The 20,768-nt window shown below is 34.0% G+C and overlaps 1 protein-coding gene across 2 annotated transcripts in view; it reads right to left on the minus strand.

The window, feature by feature from the left end:
- LOC110037921 (mitochondrial import receptor subunit TOM20-like) overlaps positions 1–20,768 on the minus strand; it is a 65,375-nt gene that overhangs the window by 33,936 nt on the left and 10,671 nt on the right. For both annotated transcript variants that reach the window (XM_020742660.1, XM_020742661.1), the window contains exon 5: positions 1,994–2,077. In XM_020742660.1, coding sequence (XP_020598319.1) covers positions 1,994–2,077 — 84 coding nt within the window. The remainder of the gene's footprint in view (positions 1–1,993; positions 2,078–20,768) is intronic.

A 20,768-nucleotide genomic window follows, 5' to 3' on the forward strand; every position in this document is an offset into this window, starting at 1 on the left:
ACATGCTCTTAAAGTGAATACCTCAAAAATGTATGAAAGTAAAGTGAACTAGCATGCCGTATCATCCAACAGAGCCAAGTTCAAAGACTCGGCAGAGAGGAAAACCGAAAAAGAAACAGAGCACCGAAGAAGAGGGGGGAAGAATGATACCTCCTTAACGCCAATGTAAAAGCCCTGCAACACAAGAATTCGCCTCAAAAAAACGCTCTCATAGAAATTCTCTTCCCAAACTCCTCACAACCAAAATTTCTACTCTCCTCTCAGAAAACTTTTCCAACAACCCGTAAATTTCAAAAGGAACTATGTTTATAGACAGAGAGTAGAGGAGAAGAGAAAAGAGACCACCCCCAACAGTCCACGGCACTCGAATCGGGCCAAAGAAGAAAATGACACGCTCTCTGCTCACAGAAGGCGAAGCCACCGAAGTCTCTCGGACCGAGTGGCGAGACTAGTGGCAGCGAGGGAAGCATTGGGAAGAAGAGAAGATATTGCCGTTCAAGTGCACCAGGGAACAAGCTTCCCAGAGTCAAACTACCAGGAAAAGGAAAAACCACAGCCTAAGGAGACTGGCACGGCTTCGGAAAGGAAAGCCGCGGGCAGAGAGTGTCGAGCAAGGACGAATAAGAAGTCAACTTTCTCTCGCGTGGCGAAGGAGGAGCTCGATTGGCTCGAGACCGAGAAAGGGAAAGGTCAGGCGCGCGAACGGGAGAAGGAAGGGAGGCAGATGCGGAGGAAGAAGAGTTCGATCAGCTCGAGAACGAGAAAGGGAAAGGGCCAGGCACGCGAACGGGAGAAGGAAGGGAGGCAGAGCTCGGACGCGGAGAATGGGGAGTTAGGGCTAAAGAGGAAGGGGGTAAAAATAGTTTTAATATAAATTAATATATATATACATATATATATATAAATATATATATATATATATATACATTAAATTATATCTGATTTATTCGCGCGCGGCGACGTAACAAAATGGGTGTCCTCCCTAGGCAAAATTTACGTTCCGGACGCGTTGGCGCAGTCCGTTTCGTCTTCCGGGGTCGCTCGGACGACGTCGTCGACGGTCGGGTCAAAAACGCGTCGAAATTCAAATTTCACAAAAATATTGACCCGCGATCGATTGTTTCAAAAATTTCATTCGAGTCTAAAAGGTTAACTCGAACATTCGACAAGTAACAGTGCAAACGAAGCGAATCGTGACGATCAGAAGTGTCGACTCTCCGAATTACAAAGTTTTGTGCGCGGGAGTGCGAATTGTGCAAAAGGCCACCCTAAGGCTCAGGAAGGTCCTATAGGGATCCCTTTTGGGTTTCCTCATGTTGGTTTCACTCTTCTAAATTCTAGAAGATACCACACACTTGGAACCACAAAAGAGTACAGAAGCGGGTTGAATTTCTAAAATGTGGCGGGTCCCATTTTGGCGGGTCCCATTTCTTAAGATAGTCGAAGGGAGATCCCTAAGGCTAGATCCTAAACCCTAAGAGGAAGACTAGACCTCACTAAAAATGAGGTCAACACGTACTATTGGAAATGAAGAAGGCTTCATTCTCACCTCTTGAATTTTTATCATCTTTAAGGTTGAGAGTTTTGTTTATTTTAGTTTTGAAAACCTATCAATGGGACCCTATTCAGATTTTCTAAGTAGGGCAAATAGGGCTCTATTATTCCTCTAACTATATTAAAGAAAACAAATCTGTTTGTTAAGGTATAAACCCTACAATAGCTATAACTTCATCATGAGAACAGCACTTTATCAAATGGGTGATAGCAAACATTATATTTTAATTAAATAGCGAAAAGGTCAAGCAAGACCACAAAATCAAAGGTGGCGTTCATGAAATTTATAAAAGAGATACATAGAGAAAAGCTGTGTGAGAGAGAGAATCTTGGAAAAAAAATGAATAAATAGAAAACATATATTAGCAATTTTATCGTGCGCAAAAATGCATGCACAAGAGGACAAACGGTTAATGATTAAGCAACGTAAAAATTTCACCTTTGTATTTGAGGTAGAAGAACCTCCAGCTACAACTTGTTGACTGGACATTTGCCTATGGAACTCAGTATGCAATTCAGGAGCCTGAAAACCATAACATTCCACCATTAAAAGGATGATTATTACTAACCGATATTGATAAATTTTTAGAAAGGACAAAGCTGTCTGAATTATTTTTTAAATGAGACTATAATGACAGGCAAACAATGCGGATTGGATTTTATGGCGAATAGTAACAGTAACTTTCAAATAGTAACCGATATTGATAAATTTTTAGGAAGGACAAAGCTGTCTGAATTATTTTTTAAATGACTATAATGATAAACAAACAATGCGAATTGGATTTTATGGCGAATAGTAACAGTAACTTTCAAATCTACAATACTAAGCAAATTCATAAACTGATAGCATAGGCAAATAAATAATCATCTAAAATATTATGCACTTAGACATGGCTATTCTTGCCTGAATCGAACAGGAACACTGAATTCTGTTGATATAATAAAATAACTTTTTAGAACCAGTGATGAACACTGCCGGTTTCAGATTGCACTATGTTCCAAATACAATATTAAACAAAAAAACTCTCTGCGGCACTAACCTGAACTTTATCCTACCAAAAGCTTGAGCAAATTTCCAAACAAAAACAAGAATCAAACGAATAAACATCTCCAATCTTCTTATGCATATTTGAATCATAGTGGGTCTGGTTTCTGAGAGTATTTCAAACTTAAATTTTAAATTTAGAAAAGGAAAATGTCAGGCTCAAAAGTACATATCTGCAATACAAAAATGGCTTATCAAAACAACAGTAATTGATTGGAAACTAAGTGCTTCTTTGGGATCACCTTTGTTTTTGTTTTTTATTTTTGCTTTTATTTTAAAAATGTGTTTAATGCATTGCTTGCATGTTTTTATTTTTTTTTATTTTTTGAAAAAGAAATTAGCTTGTTTTTATAAACACTTAAAAATATCAAAAAGGTATTTTGAGTGTTTTTAAAAACAACTAAACATATTATAACATACCAAACATGTTCTATTTCAAGTAAGAATATTAAAAAAAATAAATAAATAATAAAAAATAATTTAAACGTGATCCCAAACAACCCCTAAATATTTAAGAGTATTTTTAAAAACAAACTAATTTATTTTTTAAAATAAAAAAAAAATAAAAACATGCACTAAACAAACATGTTTTTAAAATGATCCCAATCAAGCTGTTAACCTTTAGAAAACAAACAAATAGCATCCGTAAGATCCTTAACAAATATTTAAAGAAATTAAGCGGAAAACTACAATATTTTAGAGAATAATTTAAAAAGTGAAATCTAAGTCCAATATTGCAAGGGCGAACTACATACTCATAGTCCAACCAAAACCAATGAAACTGTAGATAAATCCGATTCGTAAACCACATTCATAAATAGCCATACATCATACTTTAAAAATTGGACTGGCACTATTTGTCAGTGGGAAAATATTATTTTTGGAATTTGAAAGCCAACTATTAAATACATGATAGTTGTAGATGAATTGAAAAATAAAGTTCCACAAAATATCGAAACTATAGATGACGACATTGAAGAAAGCCATAAAAAATTTTAAAGGTGAGAGAAAATAAGAAGATTCTGAAAAAAAAATTGTGGTAAGCAAACTTATAGCATTAAGAAGGAGATTGCATCTCTCAAAAATAATTCAGGCCTCACACTATTTGATGAAGGATCAAATATCATAATAGAAAAAGAAGAGTTTCACATCAAAAATAGAAATTTTATGCATGCTATAAATTGACTTTATTAATTCACATATTTCAAGATAAAATAATAAAAATAAACTACTAACAAATTTAAAAATTGCCAACAAGATGTCAACAAAATCCTAACAAATTGTTCAAGTTGCTAACAATTCAATGGCATTGCCTAAACAATCCTCATATAATAAGAAAATCTTAATGCCATAACATAAGTTCAAAGATACAATAAAATAAAACATCAGCATTTATATGAAAACCAAGATAATTAGATTATACAATTTTTGTAGTGCAGATAGTTTCGAGCAATGTTTTGAAAACAGGCCAGGACTGCTCGGTTTGACCGTGAACCGATCAGTGGTCCGATCCAAGCATCTAATTTAACCGCTTCAGTATTAAACCGTTCCATATCAGCTCAAACCACTAGCTCGACCGGTGAACCGGCGAATCTATTCCGGTTTGCGAGAACTAGGCAAAGATACTCTCAAGTGTGTTATTGCTTTGATTTTCCCAACCAATGGAGCCTTCCCTCCCAAACAGCCCGAGGACATTATTAAATTTTCCCAAGGCTTATTAAATTTACCTATTATCGCTTCAATTTACCAAGTTTGACACCTTTCCTGTGTATTGAGATAATATGAAACAAGTAAAAATTTAGATCTATCATTTTTCACTCTAACAAGCTTTCTTACAAGTTTTCGAATATTAAATATACATGTTGGTTGTCCTGACTTTTGAGACTATTTAATATCTTTTATTAAAATTTAATTGATGTTCTTATCCATGAAAAATTATGTTCTTACAAAGCCAGGTAAAAATTTCCACTATGTTTCAAAATGATGTGATAACTTATGAAATATTAAGCATTTTTTTTTTGAAATTTAATTGATAAAACTCTGATCTTCAATCTATTGTGATGCTGGTGGACTACTTAATGTGTAATTTTAAAATATAAATTATAAATTACCATTCATTAGAAATAAAATTTTATAATTCATTGTAATGAGAATTTTAATTAAATTTTCATTTTTATCTCAAACTTTTGTTTTACAGTTAATCAAATTATCATTATGTAATCATTATGTAATTATCCAATGGTGGAGAATGAGCATACTTCTAATTGCTAAAACATGCTCTAAAATCTTCAACTGATTGAAACAAAAATACAAAAACTACTCAAGAGAGGAATTAATTAAAAAAACAGTAACAAATTTCCCTCAGACAAAAATCAAAATGACCTTTTATGATTTCTAATGAATCCAATGCCTTAGTCACTTCTTCCAAGCTTGTATCATGTTTAATCAGTAAATTACGTCAGCCGAAATCTAGATATCCTAATTTATTCACAATTTGGCAATCTTGTGCTCTGAAATATCCCAATTTTGGGCCAAATATTGATGATATACAAAACTCACTTTTTTTCATGTTGAAGGCACCTCAAATTCAAAATCTATACATTTTGGTCCCAGACCAAATATTCCTAAAATCTGAAGCCAGCTCAATGTTCTTGACCATTTGTTCATAAGCCCGTGTTATTTCTGCTTTATCATTTAGGCATATGTTTTCTATTCATAAATCTAAACAAATCTTAAAAACCCAACATAACCATTTTATTATTTGAAAAAAAGCAACACAAACCAGTTGAAACTAAAAAATAAAACACTAAATGAACCAAAATACTTTAGTTTTGGAGCACACACTACTTTGGAAATAGGCTACATGCAGAGTAAAAAGGATGCTCATTGTAGATTCATTATTTACTACTGAAACATCTCTTTTGAGGATATATAAAATCTACCAAAAGAAAAGAAACACAGCTTCAATATATTCATGCATAAAAGAAATTATAAATGAAAATATAGAAAGCAATCTTTTTCCAGCCCTCAAATCATAGCGAATTTTTACTTGCTATGCCTCATAATCCATATGATTGCATAAATTCTCCCACTACATGCTTTCTTCAGGAAATATGCATGAAAGTTACTTTTGGACCAAATTACCCTTGTGATGGCAAACAAAGCATGGTCTTTAAAAGTAAGTGAATGCTCGGTTTTTTTTTTTTTTCAACTATTCCTTGCTTCATGTTTGAAGCATCTTTCTTCCAAGCACCATCAACCTTTTTCGAGTAAAATTTAATATTTTCTTCAAATGATACCTCTATCAGAAGACTTCATTGAAGCCACCTTCACACGATCAAAAGAACAGCATTATTTATTTTTTTACCATATAAGACTAAATATAGTCATCAATCTTCGGCTACAATAGGAAGGAGATGGAGGAAAAACCCTATATTGAGAAACATACAAGATTAGAGCACCATATTAATTCTTTTAAGGTTCAAACAAGTTTGACCCAAGATCATCTCGTTATATGTGATGCTAACATAGTTTTAACATGGTTCAAACATTATTTTAATTGGTAACATGAGCTTCAACACAGTTTAGGGGTGACATGAGTCAATTTCACGTGATTTCACTAATTTTTTACTCTGCATTTTATCTCTTATTTTTACTAATTCATCACGGATTTATATTTGTGGAAGGTTTTATTGATGTTATGCAGGATACAGGTGTCTAATACGTGCATTTTGGAACAGAAAAACTAACATAAAAGCGGCCTAAAGCTGCATGACCACGCCTGGAAGAGGCGTGACCACATCAAGCTATCATCACTAACAGCGTGAAAACTCCACAATCCGGTGTGACCACGCTAGATTTGCAGAAAGGCGGCGTGACCACGCTGGGATCGGGCATGGCTACGTTGCCCGATTTAGAAGGCTGGTGTGACCACGCCACTTTCAGCATGACCATGCCACTTTTTGGCATGGCCACGCCAAAGAAGATTGAAAATACTTTGGCAAGAAATTTTCTTATTAAATTCATGGATTAAGCTATAGAAACGTCCCTTAGGGCATCTTTTGAAAGAAAAGAGCCCTAGGGACAGCTGGAGAGCAAAAAGAAATGGTTCTCGAGAGTTTGCCCTTAGGATTCACTTCCACTTTGGGTTGAGGTGCTAAGGGTGTTTTACCTCATACTTTGCATTTTCTTACATATTCTGAGAGCTTTATTATATGAGATAAGAGTCGGCCACTGTGGAAGAGAGAACAAATTATTTTGTAAGCTTTTAACTTTTCAGTTTTACTTGCAATGATGATTTCAATGGAATGTTTTTCCTATGTCTTTCCAACCTGCGTTGCTAATTTTCCTTTCACACCTCTGTGGTTCATGGTATGTGGTTTTTGTGGTTTTCTCGGATGATTTCTCTTACTGAATCATTTTTGTTAGGAGTCAGGGTTTTTTTCGTTGTTGTGTTAATCATAAAGTTTCATTTACTCTTGATCTGACCAATTATGATGTTAACATAGTTCGTGATCTGTGACTCCTGCCCGTTGCGCGGAAGAACAAAATGGTTAACTGCAAAATTCGGGTAATAATAGGCTTATTTTATTTGGGTTTTACAACCTAGAAGAGGGATCAAAACAAATTTGCAGAATGTCATGAGGATTTAGTGAGTCTCAACTTCATGGATTCTAGCCTTCTTTTGACCTAGGCATTGACATAAAGAAGACTTTCTATTCTTATTGACAACTATCACATAGGACAAAGTCTAGGAAAGTCACAAACCATCATATTACCTAAATCAAGGGAGCAAGAGCCTCACATTACTTGAATAATAGTAAGATTTATGTTCTGCTATTTTTGGTCTTTTCAGAATTTGTTATTTTTTGTTTTCGCTTTTCAGTAGAATTTTAGGAAACAACCTCTCATTTATGATCATAATAAACTAGGTTTAGAAGTGCAGTAAAATAGAGATTCGCCCTCCAGAAGACTTCTTAATACTTTCCTCTTGGGATCGATATGTGGTAGTATTTAACAACATTATTATTTGTCACATATACTGGCGTGATTCGACCGACTTACTTTGTCGTAACTTTCAGGCCATCAAGTTTTTGGCGCCGTTGTCGGGGAAATTTGTTAAAAAAAAATTGATTTTAGAACTTTAGTTGAATTGCTGAGAATCTAGGTTTAACAATCTTTTTTTGTTTTTCTTTTTTCTGTTTATTCATATTTATTTGCACTTGTATTATTTTTATTTTTCTTACAGTGCTAAAAAATAAAAAGAAGAAAAAAATAAATACCTAAAAGACAAAAAAAAAAAATTATTTGCTATTAAATTTGTTTGTTTTCTTTTTCATGTGTCGTGTGTTTTGCATGTGTGCTTCTTGACTGACTCGTGAGTCATTGTGATTGATTGTTGCATAGAGTCCGTTGAGTCTTTTCTTTTGTATGCATAAGGGAGCTAAGGCAAACCTCCCCATTTTACCCTGAGATTGATCAGACTTATAGAGGTCTTAGGAGAGCACTATTGTCCACCAACACACCTATAGAAATAGCTAACCTTAGGACCCCATCATGAAATCCATTAGGGAGTATGCCAACTCATCTGTATAAGAGATCCATCTTAGCATTAATTACCCAATTGTTAAAGCCAACACTTTTGAACTGAGACCTTTCATAATTCAAATGGTACAAAACTGCGAGTTTGGGGGTACACCATCTAGGGACCCAAACCTTTATTTAACAAATTTTCTAGAGCTGTGTTCCACATTCCAGCAGAATCGTGTTTCTTATGATATCATTCGACTGTGGCTATTCTCATTCTCTTTACATGTTAGAGCCAAGATATGGTTGAATTATTTAGCCCCGAGATTCATTACAATTTGGAATGATTTAACCCAGAAATTCTTAGCCAAGTATTTCCACCTTCGAAAACTGTTAAATTGAAAAGAACATCACTTCTTTTGTTCAAGTAGAGGGGGAAACCATTTATGAAGCCTAAAAAAGATTCAAAGAACTGCTTAAGAAGTGTCCACAACATACTTTGCTCAATTGGCTGATTGTCCAAACTTTTTACAATGAACTACTAGGCTCACTTAGATTCATCATAGATGCTGCTGCAGGAGGTTCCCTAATGACCAAACTTATTAATGAAGCCTACACATTGATAGAAGAGATGGCTAACAATAGTTTTTAGTTGTCTTTTAACAGGGTGAACCCAAAGAAAATAGCTAGTATGCAAGATACGGATGTCTTGACCATCCAAGAAAACCAAATAACAACTATTTTAAGGAAAGTTGATCCTAATATGACCACTTTAGGTGTGAATGCCATAGAAATTCAAGTACACAATCCTTATTCTAACACCTACAACCCAGGATGGAGAAATCATCCAAATTTTTCATGGAACAACAACAACCGACAATGACGGAACCCTTAAGCCAACCCTGTAAGCAACTGGAATAACCGAAGAAATAGCCCCCAAAGGCAGCAATACCCACTAGAATGTCAAGCTAATCCTAGCCTGCCCATAAAAAAGCATCAATCGAGGAATTAGCGATACAAATGGGGAATACAATACATAATCAAGCTGTAGTTATTAAGAATCTTGAAACTCGATCAAGACAACTGGCGAATTCAAAGAACAATAGTCCTTCTGGTACACTACGCAGTAACACTAAAGTGAATCCAAATGATCAACATTTAGAACAACGTAAAGTTGTGGGAGTGAGGATTGGAGAAGAAAGGAGAGAGTCATAGGAGTGACAGTACCCCTACGAAGTCAAGCTTAGAAAAATGTTGTCTCTATCATTCAAATTGACCTAAATGAGAGACTTCTACCTCTATTCCCCCAGAGACTGCAAAAGTTTAGAATAGATTCTGGTAGTTTTACTATTTGTTATGCCATAGAAAAAGAATTTTATAGAAAGGCACTTTGTGATTTATGAGTCTCTATTAACCTCATGCTTATAAGCATTTTCAAACAACTCGAAATAAGAAAAATTAAACCTATCAATCTGACCCTGCACTTAGCTGATCAATTTGTGATCCATCCCAAGGGACTGTTGAAAGTTTTGTCGGTAATTGTAGACAAATTCATTTTTCCTGTTGATTTTAGGATATTAGATCTAAATAAGGACAAGGAAAAACACACGAGTTTTGGACGTTTTCTAGCCACTGGTAAGGTTATTATTGATGTTCAAAAGGGAAAAGTAAATTATGAGAGAAAATGATCAAGAAGTAATATTTGATGTATTGAAACCACTTGACTTTCCCCAAGTCTGTAGAGTTGATCAAACCAAAGAATAAAGATTATGGCACGGGCAGTGGGAAGCCAATTTGTAAAGACAGATGAGTTGAACCCAAAAGAGCAAATAATAATAGATGAATTCTTGAAGAATTCGACTGATGATGATGTTGCTCTTCATATAAGAGAAGTCCAAACATTAGGCCAAGACTTGTTAGGAGAAAGTCTTATTCTACCCCTGGTAAGTATTAATGATTATTTGATTAGAAATGAGAGATTACTGCACAATCTCAACTAGGAGGCGAGACAGGATGGGTATGTTTTGGAAGAATATGAGAAAATGACATCGTTTGAGGATTTAGTTAAAAATTCAAGACAACTTATGATTGAGACAAATGATTGAGGATTATTCAAATGACAATTTGGTCTTAGAGAACTGGTACAGGAGTAATTACTAAAGCCTCTTATGATTGAAGATGTTAAACCAAGTGTTATCTTAGGAAGCAATCCAAGAATTATCTTATGATTTGCTTTATTGTGATTGTTTATATTTATTTTAATTTTTGAGTCAGTGTAAGTGTCGAGAGTTTGATTGCCATGTTTTTGTCATTTTGCGATGTCAAGACCCTAAACGATGTAGATGGTCTGCACGGAGGTGGAGTCGAAAATTTTTTTTCGTGTCGTTATGATGGGGTCGGCATGACAACATCGACCAACGACATGATCGTGGTGCTTGAGCCGTTATTTTAGTAAGGTGACGAGTTTTGGCAGGCATGACCACACTGCAACCTGACGTGACCACGTCATTGAGCATTTAATCCTCCTAACTGGCCCTTTACACCTCATTTCCCAACATTTCTTCTCCCGAACACCCTCACAGCAACTCCTTAGCACCTTAGGTCGCCGGAGATAGGCTTCCTATGCCAGATTCGACAAGTGGCAAGTAGATCGGGCAAGATTCTTTAGGATTTGGCAAGTTCCTACCGTTAGATTTGTTTTTGCGTCAAGTTTTTTAGATTTTGCACCTCTTTGGAACCACACCACATTCTTGCTTATAAGCATTTTTTTCCATCTTCCCCATCTTGTTATTGGTCGAAAATTTTTTTGTTCCCTATCGCCACACTTTGATTTCTTTTTCACCTTGTTTGTGTCGGCATTTTCACGATTCATGACACCGAACAAGAGGAAAAGGGTATCCAGCTTTGATCGGATCAAATTCATGAGCTATGCGGCCTCAAAAATGTATAAAAACATTTTGGTGTGGAATAAACTGATTCTGAAACGGATATTTCAAATGTCCGAAGAGAGGATTGCTGTTGAAGTTGAGAGGTGTGAGTGGAGGGTCTGTGTTGCCTTATTGCCCCCATTGTTGTCCCTATTAGTCCGTGAATTCTACACAAATGCGAAAGAATTTGTGGACAAATAAGCATTCGTGCGGGGAAATTTGTTTCATTTGACCCATCCACAATCAACAACCTATTAAGCCTCCCCGACATGCCCCAGTGTGATTTTGAGCGCTTTCTTACTCCTGCTATCAGGAGATTATTGCCTTCCTGACTGACAGCACCAGTTAGTAGAAGGTTTGCAATGAAGATGAGGGAGAGGCTCTTGTGAACTTCCCTTTGACCTATTTGAATCTTTTCTCTCGTTCCTGGGCACTATTTCATTGAGGTCCGTCTTCTTCTCACCGCTAGTCTTATTACCGTTACTAGGGATAGAGCGATTCTAAATTTCTGTATCCATATGGGTAGGTCGATAAATGTAAGAATAGTACTCCACCAGTCTATTATGCACATTTTCAGTGGCCAGGCCACTGTAGGATTAGGACACACCTCATTGATTTTTGTCTTATGCTATAAAGAAAGGGTTGTTGGAGGGAGTGTAGAAAAGTTACTTGCGCTGCAAAAGACGATCACCAGGACTTTCTTTTCTTTTGTTAGCTCTGCTCAGGGTTCATCAGGAAGAGGGGAGAAAGATCCTCGCGGCATTACGGAGCAACACAGCCAAAACCTTCAAATGTCAAGGTGATTAGGTGTTTGGAATAGATGACTTTGGAGATCCATGACTACACATGCAGACGTAGCATTATTTAGGTCAGCACCAACGACAGTACGAGTACATTCATCATTGCATTCAAGAGGTGCAGAGATCACTCCCTTTAGTGACATTTCCTAATGTGCAACCTTTCGAGCACTATGTTCTGAAGGATGATGACATGAAGGAGATCGATAGTGATTAGGCCACTCCCGCATTGTTGTGTGCTTGCACCCAGTTGTGTGTTTGCAATTCTTTTTGTCTGTGGAGTGTAGTCCGGGTGGTCGTGTCAGTGGCTTGGGCGACCCCCTCCATTCTACAGTGTGTTGTATCGTGTTTTAGTGTATTGTTATTCCTGGTGATCTTTGATCCTAATTTTTTTTGTACGTAAGGATTTATGAAGTTGACACCACTACAACATCAAAAACTTGATCCTTATATGAAAAGAAAGTTGTGTAAAATATATATAATTATAGAAAATTAATAATGAGATTCTACACAAATATACATATCGTTATCAAATAATAAAGAATTTTCTATTTAAGCCCCGAATATCAATCCCACGGGGAAATTTACAGAAAATCAAACGAAATCACTGTCACTAATTTTGAATATTGAGATGTTATCAAAACTAAAGTACTTAATTATTAGCAAAACAGAAATGCAAAGTTTAAAAATTAAATACTAATATGCTAATTATGTTTATGTAATGAAGATTTCTTATGTGAAAAAATATAATTCTCACTACAATGAGGTTCTGGCGAAATGAGATGAGATAAATGTTTATAATATGTATTGTGTTAAATAGAAACAATTATAATTCTCTACCCTGATACAGTGCATAGAAAACCATTCGCTAATCCTAGGTTTAGTCCCTAAATCCGTGGTTAGGCTAGGAGGATACCAGCTCCCACTCCAGAGCTCTAAATTCTCTTCACCTGAAGGCTAACTCTCGCTTTAGTTTTTAAACACTAAGACCAAATTGATGATTTTAGTCTGTCACCCTAGAGATTCTCCAATTCTACACCAACATAGAATATTTTCCTATTTATTTGCACTTATTTCCATGAACAAATTTCTCCTGCATGAAATCAAATGTGATCCTCACTCTGTTGTAGAACTCATACTCCATTTCCCGGATCATATGTTTCACAATATATTTTAAAAATTCAATTGACCAGATCGAAATGTAAATTAAATTTGGATTTGAAAAATCATCCCAATTTATTTTATATTTTAATATTGACACATAATATTATCTCTTCATTTCACCATATCTCAGAGCAGGGAGAAAGATAGAGGGAACTACTCAAACTTCATGAGAAAACTTCATACTCAAACTTCATGAGAAAGACACAACAAAACACAAATTTCATAAATAAAAGAAAGTTTATAAAATACTAATAAACAAACAAAACTTATCTGACTCTTTCTCAAAGCAAATCCCTTGTAGCCTTTTTTTAGAAATGTAGGAAGAAGATATCTCTCACTTTTATCCTTCTCCTCCTTCTCCACAGAAAGTTTCACACTAAATCTCACGACACAAACTCTAAACTATAAAAGAGAACTCAAAACTATCTATATAAGCAAAATCACTAATGGACTCCAATATGCTGGTGGAATGAAAATGGATTATGAAGAATGGCGAAAAATGGAGCGTGGTGGAATGTTTTGGAGCAAAAAAGAGTCACTTTTCTGATGAATTTCTGCCCCAAATAAAGCCTAAGGTCGGTTCTCTAAGAGGTGCCTCCAAAAACTCTTCAAAAATCATCCAAATACATCGAACATACTAGAAACCCCGCAGGAAGGGGGGGGCTGCACCGCCTTTGGCGCCGTCGACGCTAGTTTGGCGTCATCAGCGCTGAGTAAAAATTTCAGCTGCTTTGTTGTTCTGCGTCGTCGGTGCTGAGTACTTCTTCAAAAATGTCATTGTGACTCCAAATTTCATCTTTTTTGTTTTTTTTTTTTGCTTTAAGTCTTAAAAATCAACAACTTGCAAGAAAACATCAAAATACCTTTCATTAAGGTGCAATATCATTAAAAATAAGTATAAAATATGGGTCTAAAAATGCATAAATTTTTAGTGTATCAAAATCCCCCATACTTACATATTACTTGTCCTCAAGTAACTCCTCTACTACATAAAAATATGACTTATGATAAAGAATTTAACTTCTAGATTTTCATTTTTAAATTCTCTATACATAATAGTATAACTTAAGAAAAATTCAAAATAACTCCAATTAATATTAAAGGTGCAAGAATACTCAGTAATTAAGTCTAAGATTTATGATCCTCTATTTCCTTCAAGAAAAATTGCAATTTGTCATAATAAAGTCACTTAGAAAATTCATATGAAAAAGAAATTCATAAAACTTTACTAATAATTAAGTTAATATTCAAATAAAAAGTTTAGAAAATGTGTCCAAGTGTTTTTCCTTAATTTGATTTAAGTGAAACTAATTGTTAACTAGGCATCTTCTCAAGCTTCTCCCCATATCTTTTTTTTTTTTTTTACTTTTCAGGATCATTTTTAATCCCATATTTTTTTTTTATGTATATGAAGATTACTATATCTGGATAGTCTTTAATGATTTTGAACTTTACTATCCTTTTCTTAAAGTTAAAAACTTTTTACATTTTTTCACTTAACAAATTTATATTAACTTAAAAATTACATAAAGTTTAATTTTTTTCTTTTTACATGAATCTTTTAAGATTTTTAATACTTCAAAAATACAAATTCTTTTACTTAAAATGGAAAAATTGAAAAACATAGTTTTATTTTTTTTTACCAAATATCTTAGTCTCTAGAATTAACCTTTATTATTAAATTTTTTTTTACTTAAATTTACTATACATTTAGAAACATAAATATAGTTATCTAAAGTTAACTCCTAATATCAAAAGTCATATTAAATTTAAAATTTTTGAAAATATAGTTAAGTAAGGACAAATATAATTAAGTTTTCTCTTCTTTTTTTTTAAATAATTTCCCCCCCCCCCCACCCCTCTCAACACCTCAAACTTAATTTCTTTTTAAAAGATTTACATGAAGAACTTTAAAAATAAAAGAGTGAAAGAAAACATTAAATACATAAAGAAAATTCATACCCATTGAAAATTCTGATTTTTACAAATAAATTCTTAAATATTGCAGGTACTAATATGAAAAATTACAATGCTTAAAACATTAAATTGTATATAATATAAATATAATTTGCTGAAAAAGAGTTAATTACAATACATATAACAAAGTGCTGAAACTAACAACTGAATTAAACTAAATTCTAAAAATGAAAACAGTTTTATATATTACAGTTTCACATTACAACATAACAACAGAGTCTCAACAATATACAATAACAAAGAACAACACAAACAAATAAACAAACAAAAAAATCACGAGTCATCATCTTCTTCATCATTAACATCTTTCTGCTGCTGATATGGAGTATAAACAGGGTGAATAAGGAACTGAATTGTATGATCACCCCTCAGGTATTTCACTAAAGCATCAGCATAAGCTAAATCATATTCAAATTTCTGGCGAATCAGATCATTTGTATGAGCATTTCTGGCCTCCATGTCCTGCATCCTATGATCCATCCTCAAAATATCTCTCAGCTGAATCATCATCTGGTCCAATAACTCTCTGTTAGTGGGGTCATTTGAAGTAGGCTCACTAAAAGTAGGGGTCCTAGAAGTAGAAAGAATATCTTTGGCCTAATTTTCAGATCTCCAATCAACATGGGACTTATAAGTCTTAATGTTTGCAGGCCCAATCGGTCTCTGAGGCTCAATCCTCTCCTCATCAGGTCTGAAATCAACTCTTGCATACTCACAAAGTGTATAAATGAGAGCAGGGTGTGTCAATCCACCAGTGGTCTCTCCCAGATCAATAGATTGAGTGTTTATATAAATGATACAGCCTACATTTATATCCATCACTTGCTGAATACAGTAGTTCAGGATTGTTCTATCCTTGGTCACTTCACCATGATGGTTTGTTGGAATCATCCTCCCAGAAATAAAATAATGCCAAGCCTACATTTAACATAGAAAGGGAAAAGTTGACTTTAACTCCATTCTTTACTTTTCAAGGCCCTTTCTCACTAGTCATAAAAGAAATAACCTCATCTAAGGCCTCATTTGTGGCAGAGAATGACTGATACTGACATCTATAAACATCTTCTAAGTGATAAAACTCATTTATTTTTCTTGGAGTAAACTCCACCCTTTTTTCTCGAACAAAAACTAAATCATCAAAAGCCTCCGGAAACTTGGAACTATCTCAGTTATCGCACCGGCAGTAAAATAGCAGAAGTTTTCCCATTGCCGAGCGATAATTAATCGTTCAACTTCTTCTCCCGGGATTTTGAAACCTCGATCTGGAATCACTTCTTATTTTCTCGAACACTATGAAATCGAGCACTAGCTTTAAAGCTAACAAACTTTTGCTCGTCATATTATATTTTTCTTTTGCTCGATCTAGGTGCCATAGGAAATCTAGAAAAATTTGATAAAAATCTGAATAAATTCCAAAATTTTGAAAATAAAATGTAAAGCACTTTAAACTTAAATCCACTAAGTAAAAATTTTTCACCAAAGCATTTTCTCAAAATCTCTAAAAAAAAATTACTTTCGGATTTAGGCAATGCGAGAAAAATCTTTGGTGAAAATAAAAAATTATTACTTTAAATTGTAGCTCTTACCTAAAGAAAATGAAATCTGAAGTTCCCTTCCCTCTAAATAACCTCAAATCCACCTAAAATCAAGCCCTAGATGTGAAAACCGAAGGTTGAAGGTGACTTTAGGGGTAAAAATGAAGGTTTTGTGGTGAAAATCGCAAATTAAAGGGGTTTACTGCTCTCGGACGAAGGCGTCGTCGGCGCCCATGCCGGCGTCGTCGGCGCCCATGCCGGCGCCGTCAGCGCTAAAGGCCCGAAATTCAATATTTTGATTTTTTTTTTAATTTTCAATTTCCTTTTAATTTACTCCAAAATTTTTTTAGTATTTTTAAACACAAATGTTTATCTAACAATAATTCACAAATAAACATTTCACAAACAATCATTTTCACAAACAACAATAAATTAACTTTTATATATGAAAATACACTTTTTTACAAACACATTTCACAAATCACACATTCACACCTATTAAGCAAACTAATTATAAATCAGCGTCGAAATCAAACCACAACACTAAACGCTGACACAAAACTATACACATAATCAAAGTTCAGAATTCTAAACCAAAAACAAACCAGACCAAATCAAATCAAATCCACACAATTATATCAAATACATAAATATTCTTAAGCATGTAGAGTATCCAATGTCTTCAGTCATTCCGCTACATCTTCAGTGCTTTCACCTCCTTTAATAACTCCCATAGATTGGTAATGAACATATAGGTTGTAGAAGAATCAGTACGGGAATTGATCTGTCGAATTTTCTTTGATCCACCCATTTTCTTTAAACATCCGAACTATTCCTGCTTCAAAAGTTCCAATATGATCAAAATTTTCTTTCATTCTCCAATCAAGGTGATCAAAAAGGTACGTAAGATCTCCCACTGCATTCATAATACACTGAAGTTCCTTTTCAATTTTCCCCAATTTCTTCTCCAAAGCAAATGAACTTCCACTGTTTGTGGTATTAATGGAGTTGAAGCATGTAAAGAATGATCCATAATAGCATTTAGTGCTTCATTTCCATTACCGACATACTGATCATCAATAGAGATCATAGGCTAGATCATAGGCTCCCATGGTCATGGTAGTAAAACTTTTTCCCAACTTTCACATGGCACTTGGGATTAACTGCAAATTAGAAAAATTGTAGAATGATGCCTAAGACTATAAATTGACCCATTCATAATGATACCCATAACAGATTTAAATATGATTAATCCTATATCAATAGGTTTTTCCATTTGAATACAGTAGTTTAAAATAGTACTTTCCTTGGTGACTCTACTAATCTTTATAGTAGAGAGTAATTTTGCACAAATAAAGAAATATCACTGCTTCGAAATTGGATTAAGTGATCAAGCAGGAAAACTAATATATCATTTATCTTGTACTTCCCACATATCACTTTCATCCGTCAGAAAATATAAGGATTTACAATTTTTTCTAAAATACGTTTAATTTCACGATTTGATATCTCTGCTAAACCGCTAGTCTGAGGATGATAAGCAGTATAAAATATATGCATAATATCATATTTCCTAATTAATTTTTCGATTCTCTTATTCCTAAAATGAGATCTTCCATCAGTAATAATTACTCTCGGCATTTCATATTTTGTAAAAATATTTTTAATTAAAAATTTAGAAATAATTCAAGCATCACATCTGGGTACAAAAAAAACTTCAATCCATTTGAACATATAATCAACAGCAAGTAATTTATATAAGTTTCCAAATGAAGGCATAAATGGTCTCATAAAATCTAGACCCCCCTTTATCAAAAATTTCAACTTCTAATGTGTAATTTAGAAACATTTCATTTCTTTTAGAAATATTTCCTACTCGTTGACATCTATCGCACATTTTAATATATTCGTTAACATCTTTAAAAATTTAAAAATAGTAGCTTTAAAAATAGTAGACAAATAAAATCCTGCTTGCAAAATCTTATATGCAGTGCTATTTATTCCAAAATGTCCTCTAAATTCAGAATCATGACATCTTTCAATTATGTGTTGAGTTTCTTCATAAGACACACATCTTCTAACACACATCTTCTAACAATTAGATATTTACATTGTTTATATAAATATGGGTCATCCCAAAAATAATCTTTTGAATCATATATAAATTAATTTAATTGTGGGATTTTCATATAAAGTGGTAAAATATCACTTACAATATAATTCACTATATCAATATACCATAGTACATCCATTTCATCAATACTATATAATTGTTCATTAGAGAAATTTTCTAAAATTTTATATGCAAAATTAGTTAATATTTCTATTTCTATATAGACAAATGATCAACTATTTGATTATCATTTTCCTTTCTATCAATCACAGTAAAACCAAACTCTTGCAATAGAAGTATTCATCTAATTAATTTTGGTTTAGTATTCATTCTCCAATCAAGGTGATCAAAAAGGTACTTAAGATCTCCCACTGCATTCATAATACTCTGAAGTTCCCTTTCAATTTTCTTTAATTTCTTCTCCAAAGCAAGTGACTTCCTACTGTTGGTGGTATTAATGAAGTTGAAGCATGTGAAGACTGATCCATAATAGCATTTAGTGCTTCATTTCCATTACCAACATACCGATCATCAATAAGGATCATTGGCTTTCATGGTAGTAAAACTTTTTCCCAACTTTCATATGGCACTTGGGATTGACTGCAAATCAGAAAAATTATAAAAGGATGCCAAAGGATGCCCAAGTCCATAAATTGACAGCAAATCAAAAAGATGGTAGATGGATGCCCAAGTCATTTAAATATTTCATTAGTAAGGATACCCATAATAGATTTAAATATAATAGACCCTATATCAATGGGTTTTTCCATTTGAATGCAGTAATTTAAAATAGCATATTCTTTGGCAATAAGAAACGTCATTGCTTCGAAATTGGATTAAGTAATGAAGTGGAGAAACTAACATATCCTTCATCTCGTATCTCCCACATATCACTTTCATCTGTCAGAAGATTATACACATTTTGCAGCAAATCTCGCGTAGGAAAGAAATTTGTATAATGACAGATTGAAACATTTTCTATCATATACAATTCATTAATCCTCGCAGGAGTAAATGATACAGCCTTACCACGAACGAGCCTTACCTCGAACGAATTACCTCATACGAAGGCAAGTCCTTAGGTAATTCCATGTAGATTTACATAAAACTTTTTCACTACAGGCATAACAAGTACAGTGGTAGTGTAACACAGAACTACTTCTCATTGCCTTTGCAAAATGACCTTGTCAACCGGAGCACTTGGATTGATCAATCCATGATTAACAAATCCTCTCTCCTTGAAATCTCTTCTTCATAATTCTTCTTCATAATAACTTCATAATAACTTTATTGTATAATCTCTGTGCGTCGAAACTAATGAACTTTCATCTATTAAAAACTTCATACCTTGAAGTATTTCTGGAATTAGAAGCCATGAAATCCGAAAATAAGAAGTTTCTAGGCGTCATAGGAAGTTCTTAAGATTTTAAAAACACCTCCCGACGGTTATTATGGAGCGAAATTCCGCCAAAGTCCGCCAAAAGTTGTTTGAACCGTCAAACCACTCTCGGCGCTCTCGGCACCTCGCTGTCGGCACTCCTAATTGGCGTTGCCGACACTGAGGTCCGTTTTCTTGGGCGCCGTCAGCGCCAGTGGCCAAAATTTTGTGACTTTCATTTTTCATTCAATTTAATTCCAACTTTTTCTCCAATACCAATATTTGACTTAACTTATAATAAATGCAATTGTGTAGGATTATTATCTACTAATATATGACACTTATAAAAAAAATAGTAATATATAGACATGTGTATAGGTTATCTCCCACAAAGCGCTTGGTTTAACGTTATCAGCCCGACACACCATTTGTTTAGTTGGGTTGACTTAACATTAAAACTTCTTTAATTGAGGTACGTGCCCTTCATAATAATGTTTCAAACGATGCTCATTAACTTTAAATATATTTCCAGTGTTAGAATCTTTAATAACAACAGTTCCATAATAATAGACTTTAATCACTTTAAATGGTCATAACCATCTGGATTTCAGTTTTCCTGGAAACAATCTCAATCTTGTATTGTATAATAGAACTTCTTGTCCAAGTTTAAACTTCTTTTTAATAATCTTTTGATCATGCCATATTTTCATTTTCTCTTTATAGATTTTTGCATTATCATATGCTTCATTTCT

The sequence above is a fragment of the Phalaenopsis equestris genome, unplaced genomic scaffold (assembly GCF_001263595.1).
Source record: "Phalaenopsis equestris unplaced genomic scaffold, ASM126359v1 Scaffold227118, whole genome shotgun sequence".
In the NCBI taxonomy this organism is placed as follows: Eukaryota; Viridiplantae; Streptophyta; class Magnoliopsida; order Asparagales; family Orchidaceae; genus Phalaenopsis; species Phalaenopsis equestris.